Raw genomic sequence first — 24,620 nt, forward strand, 5'->3', positions numbered from 1 at the left:
CTGGCAGGTAGACTCACAGGCTTAGAAGCTAGAAGAGGAGACTGCTCTAAAGATAAAAATCTATAAGCAATTGATGGAGGTTAAGACAGGCCTGCAAGAGAGAGGGCAGCGTGCAGGGTAAACCAACGCTTCAGCACAGAGCAGTTTGTAATGTCTTTTTTAAAAGACAATTTGTTCCCTCAGCTGCATTATGAAAGATCACATTTTTAACTTTGGGTCTCTGTTTTCTTCTACAGTTATCTTGAATATAGTGAGAGCTCAAATGGTAGTAACATGTGAGTCAACAATACATCTATTTCCTCATTTTTAAAGGGAAGGGCTTTAACTGTAGCTAGACAAATATATCTTCGTGCTCTCAGGTGAAGAGAGCATGAGGACATACAAGACTATAGGATTCTCAATGAAGTAAGATCAGGCAAGGTGAGAGTGATCTGGCCCCAAGTGGCATTCCCAATGCCCTGGCCAACCAGGGCACCAGAGAGGAAGGCAAGAGCTCAAGGCTGCTCATGGGGCCACCTGGAATGAGGAGGTTTCCTCTAAATCCCCATTCTCATTACCCATCAGTTACAGCTCTCCTCTCTAGGTATTGTTCATGTTCTTCCTCTATCTTTATTTAGAGATCTGTTAAGAAAGTAAATTTCCTATATTTATTAACTCCAGTAAAAGAAAACTTCCTTTTCTTTGTCCTAAGAAAGTGTCCTCTAAGCCTCAATGAATGACATGTCTGATGGGCTAGCCACTTCCTTTTGCCCAACATCAAGAACACCATGGCTTCCTGAACTGCATGCAAACTGTCTTGCCCTGGAGGCTGCCTCCAATTCCCACACAGTAAGCATCTGCTCTAGTTTCCAGTAGCTCAGTGACCTGTGGGAACTGTGGGGCCTGTGGGCAGGAATCCCAAGGGTCTGTCCTTGGCCTTGAGGTCAAGAAGATAGGAAAGGTCACGCCATGGCCATAGATTTCCCAAGGGGCCACAATGGGAAAGAACTGCTGTAAAAACCTTGGCAGTTATTTTGCAAAACCACACATCTCACAGTGATGGTTTGCAAACCCTAATGTGCTTTCCTCTGACTGCTATTCAACCAAACTCTTTATTCTAACAAGCACTGTAAAATCTATCTAGGCTTACTGTTGACACAACTCCCACTGTACCCTCCATCCCCTTTGGAGGACATAATTTGTGACAGGTAAGTCCCCACTTCTTCCACATACCCTCTGCTTTCCATCTAATAGCCCAATTTTTCTCCTTCATATCCTGTATCATTATCCAAAATTGTATTGAGTATGCATTTGCTCAGGTGTTTATTTCTCTGTCTCTTGCTATTGGAATGTAAACTCCTTTTTAAAAAATATTTAATGGGTGCCTGGGTGGCTCAGTGGGTTAAGCCTCTGCCTTCGGCTCAGGTCATGATCTCAGGTTCCTGGGATCGAGTCCCGCATCGGGCTCTCTGCTCGGCAGGGAGCCTGCTTCCTCCTCTCTCTCTCTCTCTCTCTCTCTCTGCCTGCCTCTCTGCCTACTTGTGATTGCTCTCTGTCAAATAAATAAATAAAATCTTTTTAAAATTTTATTTATTTATTTATTTGAGGTAGGGAAGGGGCAGAGGGAGAAGGGAACAGGGAGACTCCCCACTGAACAGGGTGCCTCTGATCAAGAGCTGAACCAAAATTAAGAATTGGATGCTTACCTGACTGAGCCACCCAGGTGCCCCATGTAAGTTCTTTAATATGTCTTATTCATGGATGTATCCCAGTGCCCAAAACATACCCATAGCAGCTGTTGGATTGCTATTTTTATTTTATTTTTTTTCAATTTATTTATTTTCAGAAAAACATTATTCATTATTTTTTCACCACACCCAGTGCTCCATGCAAGCCGTGCCCTCTATATTACCCACCACCTGGTACCCCAACCTCCCACCCCCCCGCCACTTCAAACCCCTCAGATTGCTATTTTTAAAATGAATCTTTAAAATCTATTTTCCATTCTCTTTTCTAAATGATCCCCCAATTCTTGTGTTTGTTGAGCCCCAACTGTTCTTGGGGGACCCTGCTTTCCCTGCCACTTTCTCAAGGAGAAAGAATTCAAGCCCCTACACCCAGATATTTCACGGTCAGGAAGTTGGGGCCAACACTGGGTCACTTCTCCACTGACATCATATTGTTACATCTGTAACCTTTGTTAAATGAACAACCAAAGAAAACAAACAAATGCAAACCCCATCCTTTGAAGTTTATACCATCCGGTAACTCTCGGTGTAGCTTTCAGCTACTGACCACCTTATCATTCCCTTCCATTTATTAAATATCTGGTACCCGGAACCAAGTCCTTTTCTTTGCCCTAAACCCCATTTGCGCCTTGAAACCCATTTGGATGACCTACACCATGACCTCTCAGTCTCTTAACTTTTTCACTTCCAGTGACTTCCATCTCTACTCTCTTTTATTACCAACACTCATGGCTATACCCTATGACTTATCATTTCCCATAACCTCTTCACTTCTGAAAAGTTCAAACATCCTGCTCTCTGACCACAAAAGACAGCCTTTATGGCTTGTTTCTCCTTTCCTCCTTTCTCTTTCTCTCTCCCTCTGCTCCTCCCTCACTGTCCATTTTCCCCTGCTGCTTATATATTTCAACCACCAGAGACCTCCAGCCCTTTGACCTACTCAAGTTCATTCTATCATCTCCTCCTATCTTCACTTTTTTCCAGTCCCTACTTGAACCATTCTTTTGTCGATATTTCCCCTGTGAGGCCCCCCTGTTCACCCACTGCACTTCTTGGCAAAGCTCTAGATCTGTCCAATGTTTTCCTCCTTGGATTCTACACCAAAGTCACCAAGAAGCTCAGGAAAACATGACAGATCTGTACAATGACACCTTGACAATAGCCAACCAGCTGGTTTCACGGTAGCTTAGCACCCTTTTCTTGTTTCTATAATTTGCTAGCTGTCCCATCTTCACAGAAAATATTTCAAATCTTCCTTACTTTCTTCAATCTCCTATCCGCCTTCTCTTCCTTTAGTTATAGCAAAACAACAGAAGCTGGTAGACTTTCTCAACTCCCTATCAGCCCACATTAAAACCCATTGAACCTTCATCCTTTCCTTCTTCCCTCTCATCCAACAGAAGCAGTAGCTCTGCTCTTACCCACGGTTAGTCCCACCACTTTAGCTTTACTGGCACATTCAGCCTCATCAAGGTTCTGACATCACCTATGATTCTCAATCATCAAGTGAGCACTCTGTGTGCCTGGCCCCATGCCAAGAGCTTAGCATGCATTAACTTACTCAGTCCTCCCCCCAAATGCTATGAGGCTATGATATGGTGGTCACCATTAGTGTACACGCACTTTATTTGCCCAAGTTTACATCAAATGGAAGAAAAACTCTCTATGTTCCTTATTCCACTATCATTAAATAAAATCCTATTTAGTTCTTTTTCCATTCTGCTGTTAAAATTAAATCCAAGGGTCTACTGTTTGCTTATCATACAAATAATACTGCCTACAGTACTAGTCTTCATAACAAACAAACAAACAAAAATCCCAGCAATATGGGAGGTATCCCCTCTTCCTTTCAGCTTCAGTGAGAAAGATATTGTTCTGCAGCCTAAACTAGTTCAAAGAATCCATTTTAAGCAACATTAAATTAAGAACAACCATAAGACTATCACTCTTGTTCTGTGCATTATGAAGACCTGTATGAATATTCATTACTATCATAAACTTTTCTATTCTTAGTTAAAACAAATATACCCTTGCAAGTATTATTTGAACAAAAGGGTCTTATAAAACACTGAAGGCTTCAGAAGTCATGTCCTATAAAAGAAACCCTGAAAAAGAAGCCTATAGCTTTAATTTGTCTTAAATGGCAATGCGTTGCTGTTGTGGTTTTAAAACATGCCCACACATTCTTTGACACTTTTCTCATTAGGAGGTGGAATTGAATTTTCCTCTTTTTTGGTGCAGGCTGACATTAGTGAGGCACTTCTAACGAACAGAACAAGGCAAAAGTGATGCCGAATGATTTTTGAAACCAGCTCATCAGAAATTATATAGCTTCTGCCTGGCTCTCTCTCTCTCAAGACACTCACTCTTGGAATCCAGTCACCATGTTGAGGAGAAGCCCACACTGTGTGGAGAGGTCATGTGAAGGTGATTTGATCAACAGCCCACTACAGTCCCACCAGAGAACCCAGTATTACCTCAGACCTGTTAGTGAAGGAGCCATCAGAAGACCCCAGCTCTTACCCTTTGAGCCCCACCCAGCTGATGCTGGGTGGATCAGAGATAAGACTGAGCCATGTTCAACTGCAGATTCACATGCAAAATAAAATTGTCTTCTTTTTTTTGTTGTTGTTTAAGTTACTAAGTTTCTGGATACTTTATTTCACCATAAGAGATAAATGGAACAGTTGCCTTGGGAATAATGATGAAAAAAGCATTTCCATATCCTTAAATGGCATAAAGACTTAAAAGATTTCTTGTTAAATCTGAAGAAAATCCTTGGCACTTTTTTTTCTTTTCTCACAGATGCATCATGGAAAGAAAAAAGCTACCTAATCTTAAAAATAACTTGAGTATGCCTATTTCATTCAGTTTACTCACAGGAGAAAGAGAAAAACAGGAATTTAAAGTTGCCTAGACTTACTCCAGAGCCCACACACTTACCCACAAACCCACCTCCCTCTGCTTCTTTCAACCCATCCTTCTCCATTAGGGTCTTCCTCGAAGCTTTTACACTTGTTTAAATCTGTCACATCTTGAAAAATTCTTTCCTTAGCCACACGTCTCCCTCTAACTATACCCCCCTTTCTCTCCCCTTCACAGACAAATCTATTAAAAATTATCTCTACTCATTGACCCTCTGTTCTCACCCTCCACTCACTCCAGAAGACCCTTTATTTCAACTTTTGCTTTAGGGTCACCCAGCTCCTAGATCCAATGGACACTTCTCAAACTTTACCAGCCTTGATGTACTGCTAGTATTTGACACTGTTGATTCTCACTCTGAAACCATTCTTTTCTAGACTTCCATACTCCATGCCTCCCTGTCTTCCTTTTGCCTCTTCAGGCCTCTCCTTCCAAGCCTCCACTGAAGGCTCTGTGTCCTCTACCTACCAAACATGTCTCTGTCCTAGACTATTTTCTCTTTTAATCTTTCTGCCCGTTTTATTTACCCCACAAGTTCAATTATCTCCTAAATATCTCTCTAAATACAAAATTTAAACTTCCATTTCTGATTCCTCTCTTGAATACCAGATCCACATAGATAGTTGCCCACTGAGCACCTCTATCTGGAGTTCATATATACCTCAAAATTCAACATAGTCAAAAACAAAGCTTATCATCTTTCTCCCAAAGCTGCCACTTTCTCCCCCATCAGTCCTTATGTCAGTGAATGAAACTACCATTCATCAATAGATTCATTACTGGGGGCACCTGGGTGGCTCAGATGGTTGGGTGACCAACTCTTGGTTTGGGTCCCACATCATGATCTTGGGATTATGGGATCTAGCCCCACACCAGGCTCTGCACTCAGTGGGGAATCTGCTTAAAGATTCTCTCCCTCTGCCCCTCCCCCACCTCTCTCTCTCTCTCTCTCTCTCTCTCCCCCTCTCCCTCTCAAATAAATAAATAAATCTTTTAAAAACCCAGATTCACTACCCATCAGTAGAAACGTGCATCAATAGACCAAAAAAAAAAAAAAAAAGAAATTTGTTGATCAATCTCACCAATTACACCTCCATTCTGCACATAATAAATCACTAAAATCTATCAACTCTGCCTTCTTACTATGCCTTAAATCCATTCACTTCCTTCAAAACCCCTGTGACAATTGTTAGATACTCATCTCTCAACTGGATTGGAGGCAAGACACACTAGAGTAGGGAAACCACTTGAGAGCCTATGCCAATATCCATTCTTCAGCCACACACCAGAAGCAGCTATATGAGGAGGCAAATTCAACCACATCATTCCCCTGTTTGAAATTGTCCACAGGGACTCCATGCTGTCCTGTTAAAGACCAGGGGTTAGCATGTATAGCCTTAATAAATTTCATGATCTGGTCCCTATTTTCCTGTGAGCCACATCTCTTGCCTAAACCCCCTTCCTTGTACTCTGCTCAAACCACTCATCCTTGGAATGAATTGGCATAAAGCTTTATTTTTTTATTCTTATCAGCTAGAAAGTCATTAGAAATACTGTTGTCGTTTTTTTAGTACAGTCACTTTATTGTCAATGACCATAACGTTGTCATAATAAATATTCAAGTAAATGATATCAAAATGTGAGTGGTGTCCTCTAGAATCAGTGTAAAACCTACATGCCCATATGAGGTGATGTTAGAAACTTTGTGCTCATTTATGAATGTATAGAAATAAAAATACCAAGTCTCTGCCCTTTAAGAAGCTCACAGTCTGGTGCTTTTTAATAATAATGTTGATAAAGGGTCAAGCATTCACTTGCCACCAGCAGTGTATGTGGTATGGGCTCTGTTATTCCAATATTCTCTTGTCAGGACATCTACAGAACAGGAGCTCTCACCCCTACAGTTAGGTGATTGGTGAGGCCTAGGAAGTGCCACCTACAAAGTAAAACAAAAGTGTACCCAAGGATAACACAATTAGAAAAGACACCCAACTTCCAGAATGAGAAAGGTAGTAACATCAACCTTGACCCCTCACCTAAAAACCATGCTCCTACCCCCCATACTAGCCAATCCTAGGCAAAGCATCTCCTACCCTAATAGGGTCTATGCTAGTGAATTCTTAGAAGCCATGCTTCCCTGAACTTCCATGCTGGGCACCCACTTTGCCTCTCTCACAGGGAATCTGGGGGAAGTAACAACTAACAAGCAGCCCCTTGTAATGAGGATGATTTTCCATGATCTTGTATGACTAATGAGCCTGAGCAGAGAATGACATTTTAGGTCACAATCATGGCACATGTTTTTTTATAGAGAGTTATGTTCTGATTCTCAACTTCCTGTTTCAGTTATTCCCTTTTTTGTCATGGAAATATACACAGACGGAGTGCCACGTGCCCTGATGGGATTTATTTCTATGGGGCTTGTTGTGGAGGAAGTGAAGTTTCGTTTACACTGGGGATCCTCAGAGACTTACGAAAAATCACTCACAGGCTCCCTTGAAACTCAGGTTTCTGGACTTAGCCCCACAACTCTGTACCAGTTGGTTTGAGGGGGACTTAGCAATCTTCATTTTTAACTAGATGATCTGGTATAAGTGGTCAAGAGATTTGGGGAACCCCTCAAGCTCTGAGAACAAAGTAAACATGCAAATCTGTGCTACCTACAAGGTGATCTGTATTCTAGGAGCTGTATGATGTGAGGGGGAGATAGTCTTGGATGAGGGTCACCTTTCTTAGGATATCTGTGAAGATATTCTTTGACCTTCCTCTCAGTTTACCTCTGCAACTTATAATCATCCCAAGCCATTGACTAAGTCCTCACCATGTGCTCAACACTGAACTCTGGGTTTGGGAGAGCAGGAGAAAAGTATGAGCTTGAGAAGGCTAGGAAGTAAAAACTTAACAGATATCCTCCTAACAGAATCTAAAGTAGGATTCAGTAAATACAAATGGAAGAGAAGGAAGGAAGAAAAAAAAAAAAGAAGGAAGAAAACATGGAAGAACAGCATGCGTAGCTTTATCATAATATTGCCAGGGCACCAGAGGTCAGTGACTTCAAAGAACATGGTATTTTCCTATTTCAGAACCCATTCCTGGGGCCACAGGCCCTTTGCTTTCAGATTTTCCTCTTCTCCCTTAGGTCTGTTTCTCTCAGCCTTGGAGATATGCCTTAAATCCTACCCTCGCTTCTACCATCTGCCTCCCATAGACAAGGGCTCCAACTGGATCTCACTTTCCTCTGGACATCATCCCAAGGGCTAACACTCTTCCTTGGGTTCCCAGTTAGCCTTAAAGTCACTAAGAAAAATGAAGAACATCTGAGAGGGCTTGATCAAGGTGGCTTTCCCATTTTCTTTAGACGTACCAAGTGCTAGACACCACTCATTTCTATATCCCCGCCGTGCCAGCACTACATCATAGGTGCTCCGTAGTGGTCAATGAATGAATAAATGAATGGATGAATGAATGAAGAGTTTACTGCCCTACACAGCCCATTGAATTTGTTGTGAAGGCAGGGTAATGGGAAGGTCAAGAATGCTCGTTCAGTCAGATCTAACCCCTTATTTTCCTCTAGTGACTTTGGGACAAATTTTTTGCAGGGCTTCCCATTAAAAAGTGGAGTTATTTCTCCACCCCCATTCCCTTAAATCCGGGCTGGCCTTGTGAGCTGTTTTGACCAGTAGAATATGGCAAGAGTGACAAGGTGAGTTCTAGAGCCAAGGCTTCGTGAGGTTTTATAGCTTCTACCTTTCCCCTTTTGAACAGCTTCCCTGAGGTTGCCACATAAGGAAATCACTCTAGCCTGCTGGAGGACACACGGAGGAGAGCCAAGGCCCCCAATCAACAGTCCATATCGACTGCCAGACAGATGAGTGGGACCATCTTGGACCTTCTAGCCTAGCTAACCTTTAGCTGAATGTGTGTGAACCCAGGAAAAAACAGCAGAAGACCCACCAGCCAATACACAGAATCTTGAAAAATAATAAATTGTTTTTGTTTTAAGTTCCTAAGTCTTGGTTCAGTGCCTGGGGGGCTCAGTTGGTTAAGCGACTGCCTTCAGCTCAGGTCATGATCCCAGGGTCCTGGGATTGAGCCCCTCATCGCGCTCCCTGCTCAGTGAGAAGCCTGATTCTCCCTCTCCCATTTCCCCTGCTTGTATCCACTCTCTCACTGTCTTCCTGTCAAATAGATAAATAAAATCTTTAAAAAACGAAAAAAATTTCTAAGTGTCGGTTGGTTGTTACACAGAAATAGGTAACTGAGGTACCATGAGAAGCACTTCAGACACTGACTGGAAGCCCTGAGACCCCACCCACCCATACCAGCCCTCCTGGAAACTAGACCCTTTCTCCACTACTCCCACCTACTGTCAGTCCTTCCTAACAAATCCGGACAGGTGTCCTGGCACTATACTTCCTAGGTTCTGACATCCAAATTGGACCATTTGGGGGAAATTCTACTTGAGTTTCTGGGGACTGAGCTCTACAGTGACCTAAATAATGAATATTCCCCCCAACTTATTGTATTCATGCAGCAAATGTTGCTAAGTACCTGACACACTATAAACACTTTTGAATGCTCATGATATATAAACAAACAAAACAGACCAAAATTTCTACTCTGTGTGACTTGCATTCTAGTGGAACAAGAAGGAAAAAAGTAAAACAAAAACTAAATCATAGAGTATGCTAGAATATGATAGTATTATAGAGGATTTGGGAGTGCTGGGATTTGGAGACGGGTACATGTTGCTATTTTAAATGAAGTGATCAGAGTAGCCCTCATTGCGGAATTGAGACGTAAAGACAGAAGTCTAGTGCAAAGGCCCTGGGATGGCATCAAACCTGGAGTGTTTGTCTTTGGAGAGCAGTGAGGAACCTGGAATGGCCAAACAGAGAGTGAATAGAGAAAGGGATACAGGAGAGTACAACAGAGATAACTATATTATGGCTCTCCAGAGAAACAGAACCAAATGGACAGATTAGATAGATAGATAGATATAGAAATACAGAGATATAAATAGCTATATTTATTTATAGAGAGAGAAAAAGAGAGAGGGAAAGATTTATTACAGAATTTATTACAGGATTAAAGATTTATTACTTAACTCATACAGTTATGGAAGCCAGGAAGTTCCATAGTTTGCCATCCACAAGTTGGAGAACCAGGAAAGCCAGTGTCAGAACCCAGTCTGGAGTCTAAAGGCCCCACAGTCTGGAGCACCAGTGTCCAAGGGCTTGAGAAGATGGACATCCCGGCCCAAGAAAAGAAAGAGAATATTTTCACCTTTCCTCTGCCTCCTTATTCTATTGGGGCTCTCAGTGGATTGGATGAAGCCCACCACACTGGTGAAGGCCATCTTCTTTACTCATCCTACCAATTCAAATGCTAATCTCTTCCAGAAACACTCCCCACAGACACTCCCAGAAATAATGCTTTACCAGCTATCTGGGCTTTCCTTAGCTCAGTTGATTTGGCACATGAAATTATAATAACCCATTTTCCTCATAAACCCATGAGCATTTGTTGGAGTAGTGCTCCCTGGAAGAAGTCTAGAAAATACTTAGCTAGGAGACACCTGAGTCTCTAATCCTCTGAGTAGACAGGGTCACAGGACCATGACTTTTTTCTTTTCTTTTACTTTTTTTTTTTTTTTTTTTTTTTGAGCTCAGGTCCTCTGGCTATGGGCCCTCAGAAAGTGTCAGTGGGAGAAGCCTCTGCCAGAACTCCAGGCTTCCAGCTTTCTTTGTCACTCTACTTCTATGATCAGAACTTAGGGGGAGTCCCAAGGGAGTATGAGAGAGGCATTGGTGTCCCCGGGAGAAGGGATCAGGCATACATGTTTTGCTCCTTCCCATATATACACAGGGAGTAGAAGTGAGTATGCATTTACTATCTGCCTTCCCTCCTAGGCTCCAAGCTCCTAGAGCACTAAGAAGGTACCAGGAAACTTGTCAGAAGGAAGGAGCATTCGGAGCTCTATAACGTCTTCACGTGATTTGGATCTACAGTCACACATCGTTTGAGAAGGAAGCATCTATTGGAAGGGAGGCAGAGATCTGGTGCACAGGGGCTCACACACAGGGGATACCAAGCACAGGAGGAATTAAATTGCATGGTTCGAAGTTTCAAAAAGGCAGTGAGGAAGGCTGATCTTTGTTGCCACCTGCAGCCCAAAGGCCTTACTGCAGGCGGCTGGCCTCAGCAGATGGACTCTGGGGACCGGATCTGGGATTGCTTGGAGTTTGTGCCTTTTAGGGACGGAGCTTGGAATTTGCTTTAAGGATACACAGACTTTGTTTTGGCAGAATTGCTAGTGAACCTTCTTAGTTACACAAATGTAAAATCCAACCGGCAATGTTGTCGAATAACTCAAATGCCAGTGCTTCTGAGATGTTCACTTCTCTGTCTACGCTCACTTTTGTTCATTTCTGTGGTGTTCATTGAAGCAGCGGTGGTACGTGTTAGCAGAATGGTATCCGGGAAACCTTGGCTCCCGTTCGAGACTTCTTCCTCGCTTTTATTTCCCTCCCTGAATCCAGGTTTAGACGTGCCTAGAACTGCCATATGTTGTGTAGCCTGGGGTTTGTGTCCAACGTTTTAAGCCATGGTTTGTAGGGGCTGTGATAAAACGCAGGAGTAGGATGAGATGAAAACTGGGGTCAAAGGTAAGTGTGACTAGATGCTGAATCCTGGTTGGAATGGCACATGGGTTACAGGAAACCCTGAACACATTATTCTCTTGTCTAAGACTGCTCCAAGCCTTCCTGGAATAAAGACAGGTCCTTTATCAACAGCTGCCTAGCTGTCTGGCCCCTCTTGTAGATACACAGAGCACACACACCCAGACATTCATGCATACATACAATGCACATAGGTACACATGCGGACACCAGCTCATGCACGCACACAGGCACACCATACATACGTGTGCACACGTACGTGCTCGCAGGCACACACATACACATGGACACTAACACACACACACACACACACACGCAGCCACACTCAGGACTTGCTGCAGCCATGTGGCTGCCTCTTCTGCCTGAAACGTCTTGACCTGCTCCCAGAGCTCCCCGTGTCCCTCACTTGGCTGGCCCCCATGCACGCCTCACTGCCTCTAAACCCCCTTGAGTTGGGACCTGACCCCCTTGGATGGGACCGCTTGTCCTCCCCACCAGCCTGGCTCCCTGATGCTGCCTGAATAAGAGGTTATGACACTGTCTTCCAATCTCTGGCTCCCAACTACCAGTTGTACATAGCGAATGAGACCTAAAGAGTGCCTCTCCCAGAAATTTACACAGTCACAGTTCTGATTGGCTGGTTTCGGAATGAAACCTTTGGTGCGGTCGCCAGGGAGGAGGAGGAATTTAAAAAACAAGTCTTGGGAGGTGGGGAAAGAACATTCCTGGCAGCTCTGAGCTATATATGTTAGAAGTTACTTTCATTTCCCTCTCTTAAATCCCAGCATCAAAACTTCCCATCATTATTTGGAACAGAAGCCTGCAGAATTTCAGTCCAAGGCTCCCTGAGCGCTGTTTGAAGTGTCTTCCAGTCATTCTGCAGACAGCAGTCAATACGGTTATTCCTGATGCCCAGTTTCCCCACACTACACTATCTATACCTTTAAAGGGTAGGTACTGTGTCTCCTAAATCTCCTGTGTCCTCTTCATCTCACAAGCACTAACATAGGACTGGCACATATTAGATGTTCAAAAAGAATTTTTTTTTTTTACTTAAATAGAGAACTTGATCCAATTGACCTTTCTCTTGTGACCCGTGCTCATGACCACCCAGACAGAACCAGTCTTCCTCCCAGCCACAGGCCCTGCACCAAGTTGGATCAAGTTGAGTTCCCACGAGTGAAGGAGATGAGCAGGCAAGAGGAGGCGACAGGGCTAAGTAAACCTTGGAACCAAAGCACCAAAGCCGATCCCAGGGTATTACCAAACAGAGGGCAGGTGGGATGAGAGGGGGAGTGAAGAGGAAAATGGGTGAGGTTCTCGCAGCAGCTGGGTTGGTCCAATGTTGACCTCAGAGGCCCAGGCTTAAAATCCAGGTCCTGCTTGAAATACTTGGATGACTCCTCCAGGTCTCCTGGATAAAGGTAACCTCCCTCGCAGGGCATTCCTAGTCAGGCCCCACCTAACTTCCCATCTTCATTTTCAACAACTCCTCAGCCACAAGCCCTGAGTCCCAGCACATGATGCCTCCTCACATCCCAGAGGTGCTAGGAGCTCTTCTCCATCATGCCCTCCCAAGTCATTCCCTCTGCCTAGAAATGTCCAGGCCCACACTCTCTGCCTGGAAACTACTCTTCCCTTGAGGCCCAGACTAAGTGCCCTTTAGCTTTTGAAGCTCTGTCCAGCCCTCTCTGCCAGCTCCGCCTCTGTCCCACAATGGGGACCATCTACCTTGCTACCATGGCTCTCCTTACACTGCATAATCCTGAATGATCGGCAAGACCCGAGTGATCATCCCCTAATCCATTTGAGACTCTACCTCTTCAGCACCTTTGGTGTTCCAGCAGCTATTCTGGGTACTGGTGACCTGAAACTGAACAGAACATGCCCTCCAAAAGCACAGAGTCGCTTCAACTCATAAACACACAGGTATGACCTGAAAGCCAGGTGACAAAGGAATCAGGGCATATGCAGGCCATGGGGAGGCAGGATAAAGAATCTACACTTACTAAAGGTATCAGGCCAGCATGTCTCTCCTCTGCTAAAACCCTTCCCGTAGCTTCCCTTCACACATAAAGATAAACTGAAGCCCTCACTTTGCCTTTAAGGCCCCCATGGCCCAGCCCCTGCTGGTCTTGCTCACCTCCTAACCCTCTCCCTTATTCTCCAGGCTCCAATACCCCTGCCTCCCACTGCTGTTTGGACACACCAAGCCCCTTCTGTCTCAGAGCCTGCAGTCTTGCTATTCCTCTGCCTCGTCACTCCCAGGCCCGCTCACTCCTGTCCTTCAGCCTCAGCTCAGACGTCAGCTTCCCAAAAGGAGTCACCTCCCCTGACCACCTTCTCCCAAGTCATTCCATACCTACCCTGCCCACACCCTATCATGTAAACTGCACTTGTTTGTTTTCTTCTTCGATTAGTTGCCTCTTTAGTGTTTCTCCTGCTCAATTATCACCTCCAAGGAAGCTTGTTCTTATTTGCCAGCCTGTCCCCAACTCCCAGAATAAGAGTGGAATAAAAATGTGTGGAATGATATTGCGGTCAGATGGGCCAGGATGACCTTGAGTTCCATCATGTACAGCTCATGCGACCTTCCCCAAGTTATTTCATCCCTTCTAGTTCAGTGTCCTCATCTGTCAAATGGGTGCAAATGCTTGCCTTGCAGGCTGGTTCTGAGGGTGAAGACAATCTGTCCTTCAACGGCCTGGCCCCTGGTGCATGTTGAATGGACGCAGAGTAGTCCCACAAAGGAGGAAGAGGGCTGGCAGCCCACTGCTCTGAGCACCGACATCATGGGCTCTCTGCCCTAGCCTGCTCCTGACCCTAGATTGTCTGTGAAATGGAGAAGGCTCCCAGGACGAGTGTCAGTCCTATTCACAAACTCTCAGCCGAGTTCCAGCCCTGTATCGCCGGCTGGGACAAGTCACCTGACCTGAGCCCATCAGCTTCACCACAGCCTTAAACTCTAGCAGACAACCAGTGGCATGGGTCAGTCGGCTGAATGACATATTCACTGTGAAATATCTGATTGGCAAATCACAAGATTTGAACTAGAACTACAGTTGTGAGCAGCTCGAGATGTTGTCCATGCATGGATGGGTGGGGGAGAGCTGGGTTCTTCCTGCAGCTTCTGGCTATTTCTAGAAGCTCTGGAGCAGATGGGCTACAGGAGAAGCTGTGGGCAGCCTTCCAAATACACACCGAGTGACCCATGCACCTTTCATTAAACACTGTTCACAGGAGCCTACTAAGGCCTCATACTAATTTCCTACTGCTGTTGTAACAAATTACCACAAATTTGGTGGCTTAAAGCAACACACATTTATTATTTTACAGTTCTGGAGATCCGAAGTTTGAAATGGGTTTCACTGGAGTAAAATTCAATTGTTTCTCCTAGAAGCTCTAGGGAAGCATCTTTTCCCTTGCCTTTTCCAGCTTCTGGAAACCACCAGCATTCACTGACTGGTAGCCCCCATTCACTACATTTGAAATTAGCAGCATAGCATTTTCTAGTCTCTGGCTCTCATCCTCCTGTCTCACTCTTATGAGGTCCCTTGTGGTTACACTGGGCCCACTGGGATAATCCAGGATGGTCTCCTCATCTCAAGACCCTTACCTTAATCACGTTTGCCAAGTCCCTTTTGCCTTGTGAGGTAAAGCATTCACAGATTCTGAGGGTTAGGATGTGGACATCTTTGGGGGCGTTATTCTGCCTACCACACAGATCCTGAGCAGGAGGAGGTTGCTTTGGGGGATCAGCCTGGAACTCAGCCTCCTGCCTCCCTACCGACTCTGTTCAAAGTAGAACTCAGTGCGGGCCAATGGCTCACTCTCCTTGACAAGTTGTACTGGCTGCTGGGGCTCAGCTGGGCCACAGACAAACCAGCCAGGCCAGGCAGCGGCCTCAAGCCTGAAGGCTGAGCCCAAGCTTCTCTGGAAGAAGGTGAAGCGTGTGGCCTCTTCACCACCCTTGTACAGGTCCTCGATGTTCACATCCTGTGGGGGCAAGGGGGCTGCTGCAGGATGAGGCCACTGGTTGAGATATCAGCCCTAGAAGCCCGCTGGGGGGCAATGAGGGACTTTACAGGGAGGGTCTGTGCCCAGGGCAGTGCCTCCAGCAGGTTCTGGAGGGCAGGGGTCTTGGCATTAGGTGCAGAGGGAAGGGGAGGCAGCTGTGGATCTGGCTGGGAGTCCACAAATGGGTGCCGAGAGGCCAGAGCACCCTGGAAGCCAGGCCATGTCCACAGGGCCCCCCAGAACACAGCGTGGTTTCTCACCTCCAGCTGCAGGGTAGGCCCCTCTCCTGTCTCCACACAGGCTAGGCAGCGACGGCCTCCCTGGATCCCCAGGAAGATGGGGACTTTGGTGCGGTCCAGGCCTCTGTTGGGAAGTATGCAGATCTTCTCTGGGAGGAAAGAGAGAGAAGAGAGCCAGGAGATAAAGGACCAAGATGGCAAGCTCTCAGTGAGCTAAGCCCGGGCAGACAAGAGCTACGCCAGGGATACCTGGCCTGGCCCCTGCATGGAAGCTGCTGGGCAGACTGGGACCCTTGCTGTGGTCATGACACCCTCAGAAGGAGAGGTCCTCAGCTGCTCCATGCCTCTTCTTACTGTCCCCAGAGGCAGGAGGGAAGGGGAGAGCTGACAGCAGGTGGAGCATGGGTGTGTCTGAGGGGAGGGGGACCCCACATGCTCACCCCACATGCTCACCTGCACAGCAATTGTCCGCACTGGGATCTCCCACCAGGAGCTGGTCGCCTCTTAAGTATAGAGCCTTCTGATCCGCATCCTTAATTCTGTAACAAGACAGTGGCGCTGATGGCCTGCTCCCTTCAGGCACCGCCAAGCCCCAAAGTCTTCCCCACCTCCATGCTCTGGCGTAACCACACACAGCACTCAGGTGTTCTTCTCCTACAAGTGAGAAGTAGGTGCATGACCCCACCCATGAGCGAGTGAAACCAGGTCAGCCTTAAGGCAAGGGAAGGTCTTCTGGAACTTGTGGTTCTCAGAGGCTCCATTTACCAGCGTTGGCTTTGGTCAGGGCCCCCGGGGCAGTGAGGAAATCTAGTACCTTCTCACTGATGGGCACACAGAGTTTTCCTGATTATGCTACTCCCTTTACGTGCCCTTCCTGAGAAATTTCCTAGTGAGGCTCAGACGTCTCTAGGATCTAGTGAGCCTTATCCCAGTTTTTCTGGGCCTCACCCAGTTTCACAAAATGTTTCATTTTCTTCAGCAAAGAGGATTACTTGAATGTATAATAAAGTGTGGTTTGTGGGGCACCTGGGCGCCTCCGTCGGCAAAGCGTCCAACGCATGATTTCGGCTCTGGTCTTGATCTCAGAGGCATGAGATCAAGCTTAGCACAGAGTCGGCCTGAGCTCCTCTCTCCCTCTCCTTTTGCCCCTTCCTTTTGCGCTTACTTGCTCTAAAATAAATAAGTAAATAAGTAAGACATAAATAAATGAATAAAATCTTGAAAAAAATAAAGTGTGGTATGCTTTTCAAATATTTTAAAGGCTTTTCTATAGAACAAAATCCACAAATCAGGAAAAAAGTATATCCTATGTTGACAGCAGGTGTGCCAACGTGCCCCCACCCCATTCCATGTGAGGTGTGTTCTGGGGCGGCTCTGCATTATGGGTGCCAAGTTTAGGAGGTTGGTGAAGAGCCGGAGCAGGGCGTGATTACACTCATTTGGGGTTGGCGGTGGTTCCAACGATCAGCCTGGGAGGGTAAATACGTGCTGGGAGCAGGGAGGAAACCATGGAGAGTGTGTGCAACATCAAAGTCACACAGGTTATTAGCTCGGTGGCTTGGCTGGTTTCAAAATGTCTGTCAGCTGCTCTCAGGACCTGGGGAGCCCTCCCAATCTCCCAAGGGCAGAAACTTGGGGCCAATGCCATCGCCTCCAGGAGATTTTTCTCTCTCAATAACAGCTAATTATACTACCCCTAGCTAAGGACTGTATGTATGTGAACCCTAGGTTCACTGGTATAATAAAAAGAAAGATCTGGAAAGACCTTGGGCTTGCTAGCCAGCCTTCCCTCTCCAACCTGGACAACCAGGGCTTGGGGGAAATTCATCTGCGGGCAACATTCTCTTTGGAGACCAGAACCCAAGTGAGATACCCCAAAAGGCTGACGTCTGTCTTGTTATGTGGGTGCTCCGTGCACACATGTTTTGTCTTCTCAGGCACGTTGTAATTTCTAGAGACCCCGACCGGCCCTCTGGTGTCTAGGACAGGGCAGGCCCATGGAGGAACTGAGGAAATGCGGCCTAGAAGTCAGTCCTGTTTTATTCGCCTTAAGTCTCATCTCGTTCCTCAAAGGGCTGGACGCAGTTTACAGTGAAAAATCATAGGCAATAAAGTGTAACCTATAAGGAAAGTCTCAAATGTCAAATGAGGTAAAAGGGAGTTGGGAGTGCAGATAGGGAGGAAAGGCCACAGAGGCCAACCTATAAAGATGCCATCACTGAGATTCAAAATTGTCTCTGAGCCCTTAGGGAAAGGACAGAGCAGCATAGAGGGTGAGTCCTGGCTCTGTGTGACATGCGGTAATTTATTTAACCCCTTTGAGCTTCAGTTTCCAAATCTGAATGGACTCAGTCATGCCCTCCTTGTAGGTTACTCAGGAGGGAGGCAAGATAGCAGAAAGGCTGGCATCCATGGTCAGGGAAGAGAGCTATTGTTATGATGGTGACGATTAAGCTTAATTATGGGACACTTGAGATTTCTCGATGAGAAGGAGCCGCCTCTCTCCCCTCAGCCTTCTTTCTGTCTTCCCACATCATCCCCAGACCCCTGGTTCAGAAAGTGAGAACTCCAGGAAGACTTACATGTAGTATCTTGCCATGGGGAGGGAGCACATTCTTGTGGTTGTGGGCGACTTGTCCTTGCTGAGGGGGAAGGAGAGAAGGGCTATCAGAGAAGGGTGGGTAGAGCTGGGGGGCAGACCTCCTGGGGAACCCCCAAACCGCCAAATCACAGGGTAGAAAAATCTCTCTAGATTGCTTATCTATAACTGGCTTGCCAGAATCTTCCATGGTCTCCCCAGCCCAGCAAGCTCCAGGCAGCTCTGCTTCACTCTCCTTTGGGGCCATCATAGTGCTAGCTTGGGAAAACTAGAGAACAGATTCTCCAAAGAGTTTAGACAGGAGTACTTCCAGGGGCTGAGACTGAGGTTGGCTGTGCGCCAGCTTCCTAGTATGAGGATGAGCTGAGCTCAAACCCTGTCCCACTGCCCAGCCAGGCCCTAGAGTCACATGAACTTTCTGATTCACCAGGGCTTGAAGTGACTCCACGACCAGCTAGGTTGGGGAACTGGTACACCATCTCGATTTTTCTCACTCTCCAGGAAACATATACATCACCTGCCAGTTCTGGTTCCCAAGGTCTGGGCTGGAACCTGAGACTGCATTTCAAACATGCAACCAAGTGATATGAACACCGCTGGTCCCTGGCCACACTTTGAGCAGCAAAGTACTAGATAGATGATTCTCGGCCCAGCCAGGTCACCAGCTGTGTGGCCTCAGTGCAAGCACACTTTGTCGTGCTCTCTCTCAGCCAAACTACTGGTGCTCCTGTGGTTATAGCTGCAAAAATAATGGGCAGGCTAGCAACTATGCCAAGTTCTGACATGGACAGATACAGTGGAGGGCTCTTAGTGGGGAGGATGATTCTTATTCCTGGTCAGTGTGAACATAAGGGATGGGCAGGAATTTAGGGCAGGTCCAGTCCAGCTAAATCTCCAGGGGCCCCAGAAGCCTCCTGTCCTGGCCCAACCCCAAATCCCAGTATTTCTCCCAAAGACTGTCATATCAGGCACCCCCTTCCTGGGTTCTGGCTAGACTGCGATGAAGTAAATTGGAGTGAGAAGCCAGCTTCTAGTCCATCAGAGAGCCTGAGGTCCTGGGGCTGAGAATCTGTCATGGTCCCTCCCAATGCACCACACCCTCCTTCCCCTAAGCTTTCCCTTCCCTAGTGCCCCCAAGTGAACTTTCCCTGGACTCTGGCCTATTGTCCTCCCTGGATACCATCTCTGGCTGTCTCAGACTTCATCAGTTTACCTGTCCTAAGTCAAAGACCACCACCCAAGCAGCACTGGGCTTTCTCCATCACACCCCCACCTTGTTCTTCTACACATTTTCTATGTGGACAGTGCTCTCTCCGAGGCCAATATTAAATCCTCTGGAACGAAATCTAAAGACTGTTTTGATTCTTCTGGTATTTGCCTTCTGCCTCCTCAGAGATCTTGACATTAACTGACTCCCTTCACACTTCCATTTTCCCCTTCTCAGGTCCCTGTAGATTCTCCCTTCCATTTGGCAGTGTCCCTAAGGCTGGAAGTCACAAGTGTAAGCTCTAAGCACTTCTCAGTCATACCCCCGTGGAGTTGCCATTCATCCACTGCCACAGCTGCAGTGATCCCCTTGGTCTAAAGCCTCCCAAGCCCCGACTGAACATGCTTCTTTATCTCCAACAGTCCATAGGACACCTCCCTTTGACTTCTTGCCATCCCACCCAACCAAATAGATCAGAAGTCAAATCAATCTTCTCCTCCTCCCAGCCTATTCATCCCCCCCTTCTCCTTACTCTATGTCTGATTAACCAGCAAGTTCGATAAATTAGTCTTTAAAATATAATTTTGTCTTCTTTTTAAAGATTTATTTATCTTTGAGAGAGAGAGAGAGAGAGAGAGCATGAGAATGAGTGAGAGGGGCAGAGGAAGAGAAACAGAGAATCTCAAGCAGACTCATGCTGAGCATGGAGCCTGAGGCAGGGTTCAATCCCACCACCATGAAATCATGACCTGAGCTGAAATCAAGAATTGCATGTTTAACCAACTGCACCACCCACATGCCCCTGAAATGTAACTTTGTCTTCTTAATAGCCATTGTACCTGTGCCTGTATTCCTGGCTTTTCTATCTTCAATCCAGCCTGACCTCTGGGAGGTACTGGACCTGTGTTCTAGGTATTGCTTTCACAACATCCCCACCCAGCTCCATAGTCTACAGTGACTGCCCATTTCATCATCATCTGGCCCTGACACACTTATGAGTATATCTTGTGGACACCAAACCACCCCTCCAGGCACATGCCTTCTTTCTTATCTTCCCAGTGGGCATGCTTAGAGTTGTCTTTGATTTCCCTCCCTCAAAAGCCATCCCCTGTCCTTGCCAACAATTCAGGTCTTTTGGCATTAGAGCCACTGGATATGATATCATTTATCAACAGGTTGAGCCTCCAGCTCTGCCAAATTAATTATCAGGTCAGAGTAAGCTCAGACATACAAGGTCATGCCACCTCAACTTCAATTCTCAAAGTCAGCATCTATAAGATCATGGAATTAAAATCTGTGGTTACTAAGATTCTTTCCAGATCAAACGATCTATTCCATAACTCAGAGTTTAATGTATCTTTCCTGTATCCTTGCAACTCCTACTCTGAACTCCTATTAAATTTCTCTGTATGGTGTATTGTTCTATATATAAGCATTTGTTTCCCTTATAAAAGTTAACAATACCTTGATCCATGAAGTGTGGCGTAGAGCGCCAACCAACCTGACACAAATATACGCCTACAAGTGGGCCATAGAAATGCTCACAGAAGAATTCAACGGCAAGATTGGGTTCTAGACCTAGCTCTGCTACCAACTGGCCCTGCTGCCTTTGAAAGTCCTCTTTAGTCCCTGGACCTCCAAATAGTCATCACTAGGATGAGAGGCTGGGTAAGATCAGTATTTTTCAAAACTAAGTTTCACAATGAAAATTTACATAGAAACCTAATGAAAGGAAAATGGATAAAAGGGACTTGTTTTTGCTGAATCAAAGAATGAGGGAGACACCAGACCCATGCTAACACTGTCTTTGACCCTAAAGCTGGCACCAGGGTATACATAATGAATGCCAAGCCTCATCACACACTATTGAATACCATTGGCCTGGCTGATTTCTTCTGAAATTACTTTCTAAAATCTATGGCTCTAAATGTTCAAAAGTCTTGACTTGGCTTAATCTATGCCTTCTCTCGCATTCTTTCTATGTGCTCCCAGACTTATTTAGCATCCCACAGTGTTCTGTGGAGGGGATACCTTGTTATCTAGAAAGCTTGCCAGGAGGAGTTAAGAGAAGGGGTGAACCAGAGATATTGATAGAAAGGAGAAGGAAAATGAGAAGAAGAGATTGAATACTGCCTATCAACCACTGACCTGAAATCCTGGGTCCCTGGGACGTCCGAGTGATTTCTCCAGGGCATCTGTCCTGAGTTTATACTGTCCGGTCAGGGTGGGTCAGGCCTGCAGCAATCATTATAATTGGCTTCAGGATGGGAAAGAAGAGCCTAGGGATTTCACAATGTCTTTAGCACAGTATGGATAATAAGGATGTGGGAGCATTAATGAGTGTTTGTTGAAGGGGGAGAGAGTCATCCATAAAGCCCTGGCAAAAGCCAGTCACTGGGCCCCTGCTCATAGCTACTGTCATTGACACTGTTATTGGTGGCTTCAATAGCCAGATAAACAGGCTTGGGGTCAGATGGCTTCATATCACCTTCCCGTTGGTGCCCCCATGAGGCTACATCCTAGGCTTAGAGAGGTAGAAGTGGCAAGAGGGGGATGTGTTTAAGGGGCCCAAGGACAGAGCAACTTCTGGTGTTTTAAGCCAGGCTGTGGCCAGCGAGACAACAAAAGAGAGGGAACTAATGACACTGGGAATATGGCCTTGTTTGGAAAAAGGGTAGAGAATTCTCTGCTTTTCAACAAGTCCTATTAGCTATTACCAGGTTGATGAGATAGAACATTTAAGGAAACCCACCTACAGAAGACATTCACCTTAGATCCATCCTGGGACTGAGCGGCCATCATCTGCCCTGGAGGAGTAGGACACATGATACAGTGTGAGCAGGGCAGGAGTAAAGAGAATACTCAAGCCTCTAATCAACATCTCTTACCTCAGTGCATCCATCCACTCACCCGTCTGCCCAACCATTCGTCCATCTGTCCATCCGTCTACTCATAAGGGGTGGAGAAGCTTGACACTGTGCCCTCTAGAGACTCTATGCCTTACTGTACTTTTTACTCTTAGTTCCACAAAGGGCCTGGTAAGAAAGTAGGAGAGGTTTATCCACATTACAGAGGCTGCAAGAGTGAAAGGTAAGAAAAGATAGGCAGGGAAGGGGACCCAATTTCTGTTTCCTAAGGCCAACAATCATTCTTCACCCCCTCCCAATCTCTTATCTCTCTATGAAAAGGACCAACGCATGGGGTATTTGTCAGACAGTCAATGAGCATTTACTGAGCATTTTCACTGCTGGGTGACAAAGATGTGCATTGCATGGTCCCTGTTGTTAGGAAGCTTTACAGTCCAGCTGGGGAGCTAAGTCATAAATACTTAAGAAGGTAATTAAGAAGACCAGACTCCCTAATCTGCAGGACAATGGCACATTGGAAACAATAAAGGCAGAGAATCTCCTTGGGTAAAAAAAATTCCTAGAATTGAAAGGGCCTTAGACATGGCATATAGGCTCCCTCCAAAGGGAGAAATCTGTGCTATGGCACCCCTGAGACATAGTTAATCAGGCTCTCCTTCAATATCTCCACAGTCTCTTGAAGAAACCCTAACAGTGCGTATGGTCCCTGAGGTTAAAATTTTGGGGTCACACATAACTTCTGCTCTTCAGTCCTGCTTGTGCCTCCTGGAATTACACAGAACAAGTACATTTTTCTACTAGGAAGATCTTTGAATGTTTGAATGGGGATTTCTGTGTATTGCTTCTCCAGGGTAAAGACCTTCAGCTTCCTAGCATCTGTCCTAATGACTTGGTCATGGGACATTCTCTACTATTCAGGACACACTCTGAGTCCTCAATGCCTATTCTTGGCACAAATGCAGTGTGATGTGGACACTACACCTCTGTAAATACAGGTTAAGCTGGGGGCTTATATTGAAATTGAAGAAATCTAAAACCACCATATCTTTTTCATGTGGTTCCCAAGCTCATACATTCCTAAAGGTAGCATATTACATTCCTTCTTTTTTTACGGACTCATGTCAGGTCATCCCTGCTAACACCATTTGTAACTCTATCATCCTACAAATGATGAATCAATCACTTTAGGCAGGAGAAAGCTTCCAGAAAGAGGTGATATTTCAGCTTCTCCTTGAAGGGTGGGCCCATTTAGATGGGTAGAGAAGAGAGAAAGAATAGTCCAGGGTGGAGGAATAGTTTCCACACTCTATATTCGCCAGTTTCCATGTATTTGTCAAATGTTATTTGAAGTGCTTGGAAAAAGTCAATACAGCCTTGACATTAAGGTCATTTCAGGGGTCATACACCCCAAACCAATTATTACAATGAGGGGAAGTTGGCGTAGCAATGTATCACAGTCAGAGCAGATGACCAGAGATCTCAATTCAACAAAGGCTTCTTGGAGGAGGTGATGATGAGACTATGGCTAGGCCCATGGACAAAGAGAATGTGAACTGGGTCTATAGAAACAAGCCTGGTGCCTGGAGCCTGTGTTCTCAGCACTCCTGGGAAGCCTGTGGCAGGACTTGTGCTGTCTGCTACCCAAGGGCTTTAGCTGCATCTGGACCTCAGCAGCTCCACAGAGACAGACCCTTCTGGTCCAGCCACCTCCTTGCTGTGCCTCAGCAGAATCTGAACCTGCCAAGCTGGTCTGACTGGTGAGTTGCAGGAAGGATACCTGGGGCTCAGATTTAGGCCTCTCCTCTGGTTTTTGTTCTGATCACCTAGAGTTTAGGCAGGGGTGTTGGAGTCACAGTCCCAGATACATTGGACCAGAGGTGAAAGGGTAGTCAAGAGGAGCTAAACCTTGCAGGCACAGAGAATAGTCAAAAACTTTATTATGATCAGCTGTTAAACATAATGGTGGAATAAAAGAGTTGATGTTGATTTTGAGAAGGAAAATGAAAATATCAGAGAAAATTGCAATCATAATAAGTGCATTTATTTCTTTTTCCCTATGTATTAGTTATCTATTGATGTGTAACAGGTGATCCCAAAACTTAGTTGGGGCACCTGGGTGGCTCCGTTGGTTAAGTGTCTGACTCATGGTTTCAGCTCAGGTCATGATCTCTCAGGGTCATGAAATCAAGCCCTGCATGGGGCTCCACACTCATCAGGGAGTCTGCTTGAGATTCTCCCTCTCTCTCTCCCCATCCCCACCACATGCACTCTCTCTCTCTCTCTCCTTCTTTCCCTGTCTCTCTCTAAAAAGATAAATACATAAATCTTCTTTAAAAAAAAAAAAAACCTTAGCAAC

The 24,620-nt window shown here is 45.9% G+C and overlaps 1 protein-coding gene across 1 annotated transcript; it reads right to left on the reverse strand.

The window, feature by feature from the left end:
- Window positions 1-14,643: 14,643 nt before the first annotated feature.
- On the reverse strand, window positions 14,644-21,630 carry IL1F10 (interleukin 1 family member 10). Its single transcript, XM_044261600.1, has 5 exons — window positions 21,546-21,630; window positions 18,174-18,233; window positions 16,045-16,130; window positions 15,613-15,740; window positions 14,644-15,331 (listed from the first exon to the last, which is right to left on the reverse strand). Exons 1-5 carry the CDS (start codon window positions 21,590-21,592, stop codon window positions 15,119-15,121), a joined length of 534 nt encoding a protein of 177 aa, XP_044117535.1. The 5' UTR covers window positions 21,593-21,630; the 3' UTR covers window positions 14,644-15,118.
- Between the last annotated feature and the right edge of the window lie 2,990 nt (window positions 21,631-24,620).

The sequence above is a fragment of the Neovison vison genome, chromosome 8, assembly GCF_020171115.1.
Source record: "Neovison vison isolate M4711 chromosome 8, ASM_NN_V1, whole genome shotgun sequence".
NCBI classification, from domain to species: domain Eukaryota; kingdom Metazoa; phylum Chordata; class Mammalia; order Carnivora; family Mustelidae; genus Neogale; species Neogale vison.